This window comes from Mandrillus leucophaeus, unplaced genomic scaffold, assembly GCF_000951045.1.
Source record: "Mandrillus leucophaeus isolate KB7577 unplaced genomic scaffold, Mleu.le_1.0 Scaffold1966, whole genome shotgun sequence".
NCBI classification, from domain to species: Eukaryota; Metazoa; Chordata; class Mammalia; order Primates; family Cercopithecidae; genus Mandrillus; species Mandrillus leucophaeus.
The window spans coordinates 19,592-35,815 of record NW_012101994.1 but is presented as its reverse complement, the minus strand read 5'-3'; the positions used below and the strand labels follow the sequence as shown (position 1 = coordinate 35,815).

Here is a 16,224-nt window from a genome sequence, read left to right as displayed (position 1 = left end):
AACATATGAACACAAACACATACACACACCACATTTTCTAAATGATTACAACTATTTATCCAGAGACAAAAAGACAAAGCAAACCCAGCAAAAACATTCAAACAAACAAATGGATATATTTTGTGATTGGGACATTTCACTGAAGGTGATTGTGAAATAGTATTTATCTACCAATACACTCATAATTATTTTATGATTATGAAATAATTATGAAACATTATTTCATGATTTTGATATTATCTCATAATTATGAAATATCTCACTTTCTTTCTACCCAAATTCCCTGGTGTCTCTTCTCTCCTCCCTAGTGGCTGCTTCATCATGAATGCTAAGAGAGACCCTCCAAACTCCAACTGGTTAGTGATCTGTCTTGAAGAAAATCCTCAGCACTCTCTCCCTAATATGTTTGCTTCTGACCCCATAGATTACACGATTGAGGGCAGGAGGAACAACCACGTATAGATTAGCCAAGAAAATGTGGATATATTAGGGAATATCATGGCAAAAACGGTGTGTAAAGAAAGAGAAAAATGCTGGTGTAAAAAAGGCTAAGATAACACCAATGTGAGAGCCACAAGTTTTGAAAGCTTTGAGTCCAGCTTCCCAGGAGGGCAGACAGAAGACAGCATAGAGGATCCTGACATAGAAGAGAATAACAAGGAACACATCCAATAACAAGAGAGAAATGCTGCCAAGACCAAACATAATGTTGACTTTGATGCTGGCACAGGCCAGACGAGCAATGCCCATGTGCTCACAGTAAGTATGAGGAATGATACAATGTCCACAGAAGGGCAACCTTAAGAGGAGAAACACCAGTGGAACGACCATGTACAAGCTCCTCAGGACAGCAATGCCTGCAATGAGGCTGATGATTTTGCTAGTGAGGATCATGGTGTACCGAAGAGGTTTGCAAATGGCAATGTAGCAGTCAAAGGCCAGGGCCACCAACACGATGCTCTCCATGACAGTGAAGAAATGGACGAAGAACATCTGAGAAAAGCAGCCTCCAAAAGATATTTCCTTTATATTAAACCAGAAGATGCCCAGCATTTTGGGGATGGTGGCTGTAGACAAGCCCAGGTCAATGGAATCCAGCATGTCCAGGAAGTAGTACATAGGCCCATGGAGACTCTGCTCAGTCTGGATCACAAACAAGATGGCAGCATTTCTCAGGAGTGCAACAAGATACACAAAGAAGAAAAGGACTCCAATCCATATGTGCACATCTTCTAGCCCTGGAATACCCAGCAGTAGGAATGAAGAAGGATGGAACTGGGTGTAGGCATTCTTTCTGTCACAAAAATCTGTTGTGCATATCAGTGACAATTATTGACTTTCCATTAGTGATTCTTGCTCCACTTCTCACTTTGTCCTGACTCCTGCTAAAAACAAACAAACAAACAAACAAAAAACAAACAAACCAGTATTGTGCTCTTTTTGATTCCTCTCTGAAAAAGGGTAAAATACCTCTTATTCTTCTAGGCTCATATCAGCATGAAACAGAACCAATAATTAAATCAGCTTTACCTGATTGCCACTTTTCCTACCAGAATTTATTACACATGAGGAACAAAGTCAGGGAGAAATATCTATGTGCCTGATAGAAATTTATAATGAAGAGTTAATGCAGAAACTAATTTTTAAAATAAGGTTTCAGAATCTATGAATCTGATAGTTTTATGCCTATTTTTCTTAACTTTCAGGCTGATTTTTGTTATTTGTAATCTCTGTTAATCCCTTTCTAGAGATCCTTCTAACAATAAAGTTTACATTTATGCACTGAGTGTGTGTTTGTGTGTGTCTATGCATTTCTACATGAGTTGTAGAGTACTAGTGGATTTACTTTTAGAGCAAAGAGGAAAAACCTGTATTTACATATATATGTAATTTTTTTGTTATTATACTTTAAGTTTTGGGGTACATGTTCAGAACGTGCAGGTTTGTTAACATAGGTAAACATGTGCCATGGTGGTTTGCTGCACCCATCAACCCATCATCTACGTTAGGTATTTCTCCTAATGCTATCCCTCCCTAGTCCCCTTCCCCCCAACAGGCCCCAGAGTGTGACGTTCCCCGCCCTGTGTCCATGTGTTCTCACTGTTCAGCCCCCACTTATGAGTGAGAACATGTGTCGTTTGGTTTTCTGTTCCTGTGTTAGTTTGCTGAGGATGATGGTTTCCAGCTTCATCCATGTCACTGCAAAGGACATTATCTCATCCTTTTTAATGGGTGCATAGTACTCCATGGTGTATATGTGCCACATTTTCTTTATCCAGTGTATCGTTGATGGGCATTTGGGTTGGTAGTCTTTGAAAAGCCTACATTTTTTATATGCCACTTAAAACTTCTCAATTTTAAATATTAAGTTAATAAATTGAAAACAAGATAACAAAAAATTTTAATATGATGTTTCAGAAAATAAACAACTCCCTGATCATCACAACTTCTTTTGCAAAAAGAATATTGTATCCATCATTTTTTGAAATTGGGTAAATAAATTTAAAAGAAGATAATTAATGAAACTATTTTGCACTTAAAGCTAAATATGGAATCAAAGATTAATTTAGATAAATACACCATATATAGAACTCATAAAAAACCACATACGTTAAAGAAACTGTAGAGAGAGGGATTTTTTCTTCTAGAGAATTTTAAATATTATCTCAGACTTACATGGACAGGGAGAAGAACTTTATTCTACAATGTATTTCCTACTAATGCTGTTCTCCATCTGGTATGCTAGTGTCTTTATGGAATTTTGCTTTTCATGGCACAGAAAGAAAAAATTTTATATGATTTTGTTTTGTAACACTCTTCCTGTCTATAGAAAAATTCTCAAAAGAAGACATTCATACAGCCAACAGACACATGAAAAAATGCTCATCATCACTGGCCATCAGAGAAATGCAAATCAAAACCACAATGAGATACCATCTCACACCAGTTAGAATGGCGATCATTAAAAAGTCAGGAAACAACAGGTGCTGGAGAGGATGTGGAGATATAGGAACACTTTTACACTGTTGGTGGCATTGTAAACTAGTTCAACCATTATGGAAAACAGTATGGCGATTCCTCAAGGATCTAGAACTAGATGTACCATATGACCCAGCCATCCCATTACTGGGTATATACCCAAAGGATTATAAATCATGCTGCTATAAAGACACATGCACACGTATGTTTATTGCGGCACTATTCACAATAGCAAAGACTTGGAATCAACCCAAATGTCCATCAGTGACAGATTGGATTAAGAAAATGTGGCACATATACACCATGGAATACTATGCAGCCATAAAAAAGGATGAGTTTGTGTCCTTTGTAGGGACATGGATGCAGCTGGAAACCATCATTCTTAGCAAACTATCACAAGAACAGAAAACCAAACACCGCATGTTCTCACTCATAGGTGGGAACTGAACAATGAGATCACTTGGACTCGGGAAGGGGAACATCACACACTGGGGCCTATCATGGGGAAGGGGGAGGGGCGAGGGATTGCAATGGGAGTTATACCTGATGTAAATGACGAGTTGATGGGTGCAGCACACCAACATGGCACAAGTATACATATGTAACAAACCTGCACGTTATGCACATGTACCCTAGAACTTAAAGTATATTAATAATACTAAATAAATTTTAAAAAAAGAAAAATTCTGAGCTCATTTATAATAAATTAAATTTTTCAAAAATCAATGTGAGAGATGTTTATTATTGAACAAATTCTCTTCTAAAACTAGTTCTACAGATAATGTGAAAGTGATTGACTTTGAATTGCACAATTGCACAGAACACTTTGATTCAAATTTGAGAATATGTGGAGGCTCGAAGAAGTCAGAGTCCAGTGGTCACCATTAGGAGCAAATAAAATCAGTACGCTCCACTTTAAACCTGTAACAAGGCAAGAGTCTACAAAAAACTACCCATTTGAAGCTAATGATGGCTAGCAGAAATGGGAGAAAATTAGGGAAATTTTCTCAAGATGGAGAATATATACATAGTTATTGAGACTGTTGACAATAGCTTTAAAGTTCTCAGATCTGTAATAAGAAAATCAGACATAAAGACACAATTCCTTCTTTCCCCATTAGTGAATAATACATGACAGATGTCGAAGGGACTTCACAATTTATTCCACCAAATATCTACGAGGTCCTATATTTGCCAGCCAGCATTCGTTTGAGTAATACCTGTCAAACGTTCTCAAAAAGACCACAGTGTAGACAGAGATACAATTCCAGAGAAGAAATTTTAAAGCTGCATTGCAAGTGCTATGATAAAAAAACACATCAAATGTTGCAGGTGTAGAGATGGGGCAATGAAAATTCCAGGGAAGAAGTTGGGCTTTGGCTGTGACTTAAAGAAAAATTGCTTAATATATATATTTTATATATAATATGTATTTATATATTACGTATATTTTGTATATTATATGTATTTATATATTATATATTTTATTCTCTATATATAGAGATATATTTATCTCTCTATATTTTTTATCTCTCTCTCATATATATATAAAATTTTCTATGGAGACAAAAACAAGGACAAAGTGAGGAAAAGAAATATATTGTCCAGCCAGGACAAAATCCCAGAATCTTGGTTCTCTGCATTAGTTTTTACAGGGATACAGTAAAATGTCCTCTGAACTCTGAACTCTGTATATGCACTTCTATGTCCTAAGAAATACCTGGTATCTTAGTTACTCTTGGTAAAACAGAAACTCATAAAGATAAAATAAGGCTGTATATCATGAAAATCAATTTCTCACACATATTTTGTGGATTTTTCTAAATGAGTTTTATAACTGGGACTTTTATTTGAGAAAACATCATTTCCAAGTCTACAAACATTTCTCAAAACATCTAGTCCCTTATTCTATGACTGTATGCTGACCTATTATTACAGCATGCATTTGTATATTCTCCAATTTGTGTTGGGTTCAGAAATAAAACTAGGTTCCAGCACCTTTGTTTGACCTTCTAAGACTAAGGTTTACACAGAATTATATCTGGCAGACATATTCTCAAACCTTGCTTCTTTTTACTGCACCTTAATCCAATAACCCTCACAAAGTCTTCATACACACCTCATTTCATGTCCCTTGTCAGATGATGGTAAACAGAAGATAAAATGTACATGTTTTAATTTTATATCTGCTTAATCTTCCAGTCTCATGCCCATCATTCCAGCACCAAAGCTGATTTCCTTTATCAGCTTCTTTGTCACGTTAACTTTGGAGACTCTTTTTAAAAGACTCTATTCCTCAGGCTCATGATTCACAATTCATTTCTTCAAAAATGTGATTATTAAAAACTTATTTACTGATTACCTTTAGTATACCTAATACTACCCAATAAAAGCAGGAAAAAAATCCTGTCCTTTTGCTATCACATTTAAGCTCCTGTATATAAGGTTCAGAAACAAGAGCTATAGGATATATTGCTACATCATCTTCCTCATCAGCTTTGCAGTCTTGTTGGTTTCATGTGTGAAATTTTGCAGGGTTACAGGTATATATGAATGTAAAAAAGCATGTGTAGTTTTGGGGAGGTCAAGAGTATGATTGTGCTTTCTCTCTCCATACTCTGTCCTCTATCTTTCCTTATAAGTTTGACATAAGCCTTTCTCCATCTCTCCTATTGTATTTTGTGGCTGAATTTTGATATGACTTACCTTGATCTCTAAATCTCTAAGAAGCATCATTTTGAACACCATTTGGCATCTGCATGAGCGAACAATTTAGCATGCTGAAGAGAAGGCATTTATGTTTTCATTAAAACTTTGATTCCTTTGGGATAGGAACTGCTGTATATATGACACAGTGGCACGACTTAATTAAAAGGCACTTCAAATTTGTTTTGCAGTCCCTTTTGCCCTACACATACTAGAGAAAAATATTCTTCATTGGTCCAAATAATCATTTTTTTACCAACAATAATTTGTATGATTTCTTCTTTTTAAACTAAATTTCAAAACCCCTGGTGAATACCTGATTTATTGGTTCAGATCCAATCCTACAGTCTTCATTACTTTATAAATCAATCCTCTTTCTCTCTCTCTCTCCTCAATCTCTGTCTTTCCATCTCTCTCCTCTCACTTGCTCTCTTTCTCTCTTCTCTCTCTGTACTTGCCTCTCACTTCCACTCTCACATATCTTGAAGCATAAATCTATAGTCTCTTCACGTAATCTATATAAAAAATGCAAGTTTACAATGCAAACCATCTCCTGATAAGTGTACTTCATGGAATAAAACTTTACTAATACATTGATCCCATTTCCTTCTGTATTCACTGTATTTGATAAAAACTTACAACGTTCGGTTGCCCTGGAATTATTCTTCAAACCCATCTCTTGCCACTCACTCCTCTCTTCCCTCCTCTCTGGGCATGTACTTTGTGCCATTTCTCAATTCTAAGCTCACTTTTATCCTAGGGATTTTGCCTTTTCTACTCATACAATCTGGAACATTGTTCTCTAATACCTTCCAATGTTTTGTTCCCTTACTTCATCTATCCCTCCTCAAATATCTGGGCCTCAAAGAATAATTTTCTGGCCATTGGATTTAAAAGGATCATTCTTCCAACTCTATTTTCGTAGCTTGCTTTACCTTGGTTCCTAACATTTATACCTACTTGAAATTATATTGTATTCACTGGTTTTTCTCTCGTTTTGTAAGTATATTCATTCCTTGAAGGCAGAGACTATGACTGATTCTCATGGTTATATGCCAAGTCATTAGGACAGTGTTTATAATGTAGTGGTTGCATAATTAATATTTACTTACTGAATAAATAATAAAATAAATCCAAAAGGAGAAGCCTAAACTCACTGGAACACACTCTTACTAGGTGCTGTCCCCTCAGTGCCTTAATGGGTCTCTTATGTCATAGTACAATGTAAACAGATGCTTTGAAGACACTTTTTTTCATTCTCTTTCATGACTTCTCTTGCAGATCACTGTATCAATCCCTCACACCTTCAAATCATAGTGTCCTTAACAGATTTCTGTGAAAGACAAATCTTTTATGTATTCACATAACTCACTGGTGACAGTACAAGTACACTTTCCATGTTCCGTGTTGGTTCCTAAAGCTTGCCTAATAAGCTACAGCTGCATGTAAAAGAAAGAGGAAGCTTGTAAATGCATACATTTGGAAATAAGAAATGCTGAAAATAAGTCATCCAATGTTAACTTTAACTGATCAGAATGAAATGGCAAATAAAATACAAAGATGAAAGAGATAGTAAAAAAAATTAATAAAATAATGTGGTAGAAAAGAAACATAAAATAAAAAGTCTCAAAAAGGTACAGCATGGATTTTCAAAAAATTTAAAATTTCAAAAGGCTTAGTAATATCAATTTTGAAAAAAATAAAGTGATTTCAAAATACAAATTATAACCTTGATGTTATCGTGAATAATTTTATTTAAACAAATTTGCTACTTGACATCAATTTTTAAATTCCTAGGAAAACACTTTTACCAACAAACTATAAGTATAAAATCTGCGCAGTGCCTATGCTTCTAAGACGCCACAGCAAATATCATACTTGAAAATATTTTAAAATATATTCCTCATGGATGAGAGATAAAATAGACATAGCAATTATTACCACTTTTATTTCTAGTTGTATTGGAGGTCTTACTCCTTTTAAAAAGCACAACAATAAATACATCATAAAATAAGAGATATGAAGCAACAAGGGCTGCAGTTGTCTCATGGCTCCACTGCAGACATGCACTTCCACGTCAGTCACACAGCCACTGAAAGGCCTCAGACCGATCTGGTTGTTGGCTTGTGGTGTACAGTTTTTTTTTTGCTTTTTGTTTTGTTTTGTTTTGTTTTGTTTTGTTTTGTTTTTGTCTTATGGTTATTTCCAGGAAGCAGCTAACAGTTAGTTCCTCTCAGAGTAAGAGCCTGAGAGAGCGAATAAAAACACATTCAATTTGCTTTTCTCTAATGACCAGTGATGATGAAAAGAAAATGTAGCACATATATACCATGGAATACTATGCAGCCATAAAAAAGAATGAGTTCATTTCCTTTGCAGGGACATGGATGAAGTTGGAAACCATCATTCTCAGGAAACTAACACAGGAACAGAAAACCAAACATCACATGTTCTCATTCATCAGTGGGAGTTGAACAATGAGAGCACATGGACACAGAGAAGGGAACATCATATACCGGGGTCTGTCTTGGGGTGGGGGACAAGGGGAGGGAGAACATTAAGACAAATACCTAATGCCTACGAGGCTTAAAACCTAGATGATGGGTTGATAGGTGCAGCAAACCACCACGACACATGTATACCTATGTAACAAACCTGCACGTTTTGCACATGTATCCCAGAACTTAAAGGAAAATTTAAAAAAAAAAAAGAAAAAAAGAAGACACTCAAAAGACATAGTCTTGTGAAAATCTAAATCAAGAGGTGGCATCTCATCACCTCTCCCTATTCACATTGCTAGAAAGAAATACCTAATTAAACCTACTCCCAAGGGGAAGGGATGACACAAGGACATCCATACCAGGAGGTAAGAATCAATGGGTGCCATTTTAGAGGCTGTTTATCAAAGGTCCAAAGTGGGAACAACTGTAATGTTGGTGGAACAGAGAAAGCAACTGTGGTGCATTCACACGACAGAATAACATACAGCAGTGAAAATAAGGAAGCCATTGCTACATATAATGAGCACATACAAAAATGTGTTTAAGTAAAGGCCAGATATAAATGTGACTATTCAGTAATGTTTCCATTTATATAAAATTAAAACTAGGTAAAACTATTTGATAGTGATGAAAATTTAAATAGTGGTTATTTACTTGGTGGGTAGAGACTGCAAATAAAATACACATAAATCAGTAGATGCACGGTGCAAGTTCTAGTTTGAGTCCAATGGCCTGAGAACAAGGAGAGTCAGTGGTTTAAGTTCCAGTCCAAGTCTGAGCTTAAAAGCAGAAGACTGATGGTACAGCTCAAAGACAGTTTGGCTAAAACATTCTTTAATATTCAACATCATACTCTGTTCAAGCCTGCAATGGATTGGATGAGTCCCAACCACAGCAGGTAAGGCAATCAGCTTTACTCAGTCTACAATTCAAATGTTAATATCATCCAAAACATCCTTACAGACACATTCAGTTATTAATATCTGAAATTGCTATAGCCCAGTCAAATTGACACATAAAATTAAACATTACGATAGATTCTGTTCCTAAATTTTGATTGCGGTATCATAGATTTTATCACCCTGTGGAAATTTATTGAACTGAATATTTGTGTTTTGAATTTTTCTGATTTTACTATGCTTTTACATGAAGTTAGGCCTTATAAGACTATATCTTCTCTTTCCTGTCCCTATTTTATGTCTAGATAAACTTTGACTAAAGTGTGAAACAAACTTGGCCGCTCGCAGGATACTGACAATCATATAAGAAAGCAGGCACAGGTAAAATTAACTTTTCAAATGAGAAGTCTCATTGTTACTTCCTGTCTTATTAATTCAACCTAGCACCATTTTGGGAATAACCGAGCATTCTGTACATCCTAATGTGAGACAATACAAAGTTCAGAGTACTGCATATGAATTGGTCTTAACAAAATTTGCTTGATTCACATATAATAAAATAATATATAGTAGAATAGAATAAAGTAAAATAGACTACAGAACAGAATAGAAAACATGATGTGGTTCCTTCCACAATTTCTCCCAGACACACAGAGATACGCACATAGAGGGACACATACAGCAGAGATTAATGGTTATATTGCAAAAATTTATATTTTTGGATAAGTATACTTAGTATTATGGTGCATTGTTTTGACATCTGTAATTTATCTTAAAATATTCTAATAAGTTGTGTTTTTGCATATATGTGAAACATCTAAGAAAATATTTACAATTTTTGACTGGCTATGTGTGTGTTCTCTGTTCTATGTATGACAAATTTTTATGAATAGTTTTTAAATGACAAACACTGTTAAATATATTTACTTTGTAAAACATACAGAGCAAATTGAAAAACGTAAAAAAGGTGTTACACCAGTACACTAATTACGAAACAATAGAATTCAAAGAATTCTTAGAGAAGGACACATGAGAGTGAAGAATGTTACCCACCTTGAAATATAACTTTGAAACAATTGTAACAACAGGTAATCGAAATAAAAATGTAATTGATATATCAACATTTATAGAAATAGATTTTAACTCAACACTTTTAGAAATAAACTAAGTACACAAAAGTAAGTAAAATAAAGAGAATGTACATTTGAGAACTAATTGGAAAATGCACGTTGCTTTTCAACACATCCAGAATATTGTTAAATAACCATTTCCTAAAGCCACACAAAAAGAGACAGATACACATACCAAATTATAAATATAAGTAACATTTGAAATCAGCAATAAAATCCAACCCCGCTAACTTATTTATCTGTAAGTTAAATGCACGATTGAAAATAATCGATGACTTAAAATTAGCAATGAAAAAAGAAATTAGAATACATTCTTGTAAGGATCTTTCATCTCCTTGGTTTTATATACTCCTAGGTATTTTTTAAGCTATTGTAAATGGAATTGACTTTGTGATTTAGTTCTCAGCTTGAACGTTATTGGTGTTTAGGAACGCTACTAATCTTTATTACCTTTTATTAAAAAATAGCTTTTATTTTAGATACAGAGTGCACATTGTTACCTAGGTGTATTGGACCCGGGTAGTAAGCATAGTACTCAATAGGCAGTTTTTCAACTGACAACCCCCTCGTTCCCTCCCCCCTCTATTAGTCCTCTGTGTCTATTGTTCTCATGTTCATGAGCATGTCTGCTCAGTGTTCAGCTCTCACATGTGAGAACATGCAGTATTTGTTTTTCTGTTCCTACACTAATTTGCTTAAGATAATGGCCTTCAGCTCCATCCATTTTGATTTCATTCATATGATTTCATTCTTTTCATGACTGCTTAGTATTCCATACTTTATATGTAACACATTTTCTTTATCCACTCCACCATTGATGGGCTCCTAGGTTGTTTATTTGTCTTTGCTATTGTGAACAGCACAGTGATGAATATATGAGTGTTTGTGTATTTTTGGTATAATGAGCTATATTCTTTTGGGTATATATCCAGTAGTAGGACCACCAGGTTAAATGGTATCTCTGTTTGAAGAAAACTGTCTCTCTTTGCAGATGATATGATTCTATACATAGAAAAACCTAAAGACTCTGCCAAAAGGGTAGTAGAACTGAGAAGCCATTTTATCAGGGTTCCAGGATATAAAATCAATGTACAAAAATGAGTAGCATTTCTATATAAAAATAATGTTCAGGCTGAGAATCAAATCAAGAACACAATCCCGATTACAATAGCCACAAACAAAATGAAATACCTAGGAATACAGTTAATCAAGGAGGTGAAAGATATCTACAATAGGAATTACAAAACAGCATGAAAGAAAATCAGAAGCAAAACAAATGAATGAAAAAGCATCCTATGTTCCCATGCTACACTGGAAAAATGGATTGGAAAAAATCAATATCATCAAAATGACCTATTGCCCAAAGCAATTTATGGATTCAACATTATTCCTATCAAAATACAAATAGCATTTCTCATAGAATTAGAAAAGAAAACTATTCTAAAATTCATATGGAATCAAAAATGAACCCAAATAGACAAACCAATCTTAAGCAATGAGAACAAAACTGGAGGCGTCACACTACTTGACTTCAAACTATACTATGAGGCTACAGTAATCAAAACAGCATGACACTTCTATAAAAACAGACACATAGGCCAATGGAACAAACTAGAAAACTCAGAAATAAAGCGGCCTTGTACAACCATGTGATTTTTGACAAGGTCAACAAAATGAGGAGTGGGGAAAGAACTCCTTATTCAATTAATGGTGCTCAGATACCTGGTTTCCATTTCTTTTCAAAAGCAGAGAATAAAACTAGATCTTTACCTTTCACTGTATATAAAAATTAACTCAAGATGAATTAAAGATTCATGGTAAGACCTCAAACCATAAAAATCCTAGACAAAAAGCTAGAAAATACTCTTCTCAACATTGGCCTTGGCAAAGAATTTTTGGTTAAATCCCAAGAAGCTATTGCAACAAAAACAAAAATTGACAAGTGGGATCTAATTAAAATAAAAAATTTCTGCACAGCAAAAGAATTTGTCAACAGAGCAAACAGACAACCTACAGACAGGGAGAAAATATTTGAAAACTAAGCATCTGATGAATGTCTAGTATCCAGAATCCACAGGAAATTTAAACAAATCAATAAGCAACAAATAACCCCATTAAAAAACAGGCAAAGGACAGAAACAGATACTTCTCAAAGGAAGGCATAAAAGAGACCAACAAACATATGAAAAATGCTCAGCATCACCAATCATCGCAAATCAAAACCACAATGAGACACCATCTCATACCAGTCAAAATGGCTATTATTTAAAAATCAAAAACCTGGAGAGGCTTCAGAGAAAAGGGAATGCTTATACACTGTTGGTGAGAATGTAAATTAGTTCAGGCACTATGGAAAGATTTCCCAAGGAGCTCCTGGTTTTTGTACATTAATTTTCTATCCTGAAACCTTACTGATTTTATTTATCAAATCTAAGAGTATTTTGGAGGAGGCGTTAAAAGTTTCTCAACATAACATTGTATTAGCAAACAGAGAATTTGACTTCCTCTTTTCCAATTTTGATGCCTTTTATTTCTTTCTCTTGTCTGTTTGCTCTGACTAGTGCTTTCAGTAGTGTGTTGAAAGGGAGAATAAAAGTGGGCATCTTGTTTTGGTTCGTAGAGAGAATGTTTTCAGGGCTTACCCATTCAATATGATATCAGCTGGGTTTGTTATATACGGATCTTACTATTTTGAGGAAGGTTCCTGCAATGCCCATTTTGTTGAAAGTTTTTATTTTGAAGGGGTGCTGAATTTTACGTAATATTCTCTACATCTATTGAGATGATCATATATTTTTTGTTTTTAATTCTCCTTATGTGATGAATCACATTTATTGATTTATGTATCTTGAGCCATCCTTGCATCCCTGGAATAAAATCTAGAAAAAAGTCTTGCCTATCACTATTGAGAAAGTGCTGGTTCAATCAGTACATTCAAACTGATATATCCAATGATTCAATCCATGCTGGTAAATTAAATTGCCTTCTATCATTTCCTTTCTATGAACATATAAACACAAATACATACACATTTTTTCAAATTATTAAAATTACTTATCCAGACACAGGAAGACAAAGCAAACCCAGGAAAGATACAGAAACAACAAAAAAATGAATGTATCTTTTGTTTACCTGTTAGATTTCTCTGAATGTGATTGTAAAAGAATATGTATCTACCATTTCACTCTTATAATCCTTTTAAATTTCATCCAGAATATCTCACTTTCTCTCTACCCATATTCCTTGGTATTGCTTCTCTCCTCCCTAGTTCCTGCTACTCCCTCAGTCCTGAGCCCTACCTGAATTTTTCCAGCCCTACTTTGTCTACTGAGATGTCTTTAGAATACACTCAATTGTCTTGCCATAGCCTGAGAATTTTCTCCAAGAAAGAAACCATCAAGTACTTCTACAGCCTTCCAGCCTACATTCTACCAGTAAACACCTGCCCATTTGCAGTGCTGTGACCCTGAGGAGGATTTGTATGACAAGTAGAACTTCGCCTGAAGCCAGGAGAGGGAGATCCTCCATGTCATCACTCTCTGGAATATCCCATAAGAAAATGGTAGAATCTTATCCTAAACCCTTAATTTCCACACGGCACATTCTGCTCCTATCTGGTCACCCAATAATTAACCTAAGGGCTGCTTTCTATGGGAGATAATTGAATCACAGCTAAATTTAAGTGTCTTTGCTTTATAGTCTGGATATGTTACTTGTGGTCTACTGCCTAATCCTATATCTTAACTGTATAAATGGCAGACAGAGTGGCAATAAAGAACTTATATTCAAGATGTTCTTCCCGCAATCATCTTCCTCTAAAATTTTTAAGGGATCATAAATTTCATTATGAATGAAACTGTTAATAGCCACACAATTTCCAAATCTCCTGAAGAAAAAAACATATGTCTCAACACTACTTTAGGAATAACATATTATTTCTTTTTTCTGAACATATATAAGTACTTAAAGACAATACACTGTGTCTTTGAATGTTCCTACAGCTCATAAACCCACACACGAAACATGGTGGAAGTATGTATACGTACAGGCACATATATTCATATATGTATAAATGTATCAGGTAAATATTATGTAAATAATTAAATAAGCAAATGAATGAAATATTTACAAATGTATATGATATGCTTATGCTGCATTATTTCCTTTTTCCTTTACTTTAATATCTAATTTTATGACTATGCTTGCATCTCTAGATGCATGAGGGAAATTATAGTAACTATTGAAGAAGATTATGATGGATATGATTTGAGTACATTCATGTATAGTATACCTATTAATATCCATATATCTGTACTGCATTTATGGTAGGTTAATATTATTACTAGAGTAAGCTATTATTATTATTTCAAGAATTCTAGAAGCCACTTATTCTGTTTATTATCTTTTTAAAGTAAGGATTTTATTCTGTATTCTGTTATTTCCTAAACATGCTAAAGAAAACTGTAAGGCAATCTATTTGGCTTAAAGTACTACTTCCTATTAAACATATAGTTTGAGTAAATTACTCAACTTTTCCAAACATTAGTATATTAATCACAAGAGTGGAAAAACTAATATATGCTTTATAAAACTGCCTTGAGGATCCAGCAGTAGAAATAAAAGAACTTGGAAAAGAAGAGTTCGATGAGGGTAAAATTCTCAATATTATAATTGGAACAAAAGCTTCAGTTAACAGATAAATAATGTTATTGGCTGCACCATTCTCTTCTGTTTTTCCACTTTCTATTAGGTTAGAGTGACAGACTCTCCAACCTCCAACTGGTTAGTGATCGGTCTTGAGGAAAATCCTCAGCACTCTCTAATCTGCTTGGTCCTGACTCTATAGATTACAGGATTGAGGGCTGGTGGGACAACCACATACAGGATGGCTAATATAATATGTATATATTGTGGGATATTATGGCCAAAACAATGTGTCAAGAAGGAAAAAATTGCTGGTGTAAAAAAGGCTAAGATAACACCAATATGAGAACCACAGGTGTTGAGAGCTTTGAGTCGAGCTTCCCAGGAGGGCAGGCAGAAGACAGCAGAGAGGATCCTGACATAGGAAAGAACAACAAGGAGCACATCCAATAACAAGAGAGACATGTTGCCAAGGCCAAACATAATGTTGACTTTGATGCTGGCACAGGCCAGACGAGCAATGCCCATGTGCTCACAGTAAGTATGAGGGATGATACGGTACCCAGAGAAGGGCAGCCTCAGAAGGAGAAACACTAGTGGAACAACCATGTAAAACCTCCTCAGGATAGCAACGCCAGCAATGAGGCTGATGATTTTGCTGGTGAGGATCATGGTGTACCGAAGAGGTTTGCAAATGGCAATGTAGCGGTCAAAGGCCATGGCCACCAACACGATGCTCTCCATGGCAGTGAAGAAATGAATGAAGAAGATCTAAGAAAGTCAGCCTCCAAAATATGTTTCCTTGATATTGAACCAGAAGATGTCTAGCATTTTGGGGATGGCGGCTGTAGACAAGCCTAGGTCCGTGGAATCCAATATGGCCAGGAAGTAGTAGGTGAGCTCAGGGAGACTCTGCTCAGTCTGGATCACAAACAAGAGAGCAGCGTTTCCCAGGAGTGCAACAAGATACACAGAGAAAAAAGGGACTCCAATCCAAATGTGCACATCTTCTTGCCCTGGAATACCCAGCAGTAGGAATGAAGAAGGTTGGAACTGGGTGTCATTAGACATAGACATTCTTCCTGCCATATAAAGTTGCTGGGCACACTAGCGGCAATTATAAAATTCCTATTAGTAATTCTTTTTCCACTTCTTCTTTTGTTCAGATTTCTAGTCAAATTCACAATAACATACTAATCTTTCTTTTTTTTATTATTATACTTTAAGTTCTAGGATGCACGTGCACAACATGCAGGTGTGTTACATGTGTACACATGTGCCATGTTGGTGTGCTGCACCCATTAACTTGTCATTGACATTAGGTGTATCTCCTAATGCTATCCTTCCCCTCTCCCCCCTCCTCAC

At 35.3% G+C, this 16,224-nt stretch overlaps 2 protein-coding genes across 2 annotated transcripts; both read right to left on the bottom strand.

The window, feature by feature from the left end:
• Positions 1-357: 357 nt before the first annotated feature.
• Positions 358-5,727, bottom strand: LOC105538651 (olfactory receptor 52E8-like). Its single transcript, XM_011978549.1, is given in 3 exon segments — positions 358-1,307; positions 1,531-1,546; positions 5,686-5,727. Coding segments are annotated over 3 exon segments (1,008 nt in total).
• Positions 5,728-14,998: 9,271 nt separating this feature from the next.
• LOC105538649 (olfactory receptor 52E8-like) lies at positions 14,999-15,948 on the bottom strand. The gene is given in 2 exon segments (XM_011978547.1): positions 14,999-15,030; positions 15,033-15,948. Coding segments are annotated over 2 exon segments (948 nt in total).
• Positions 15,949-16,224: the final 276 nt, after the last annotated feature.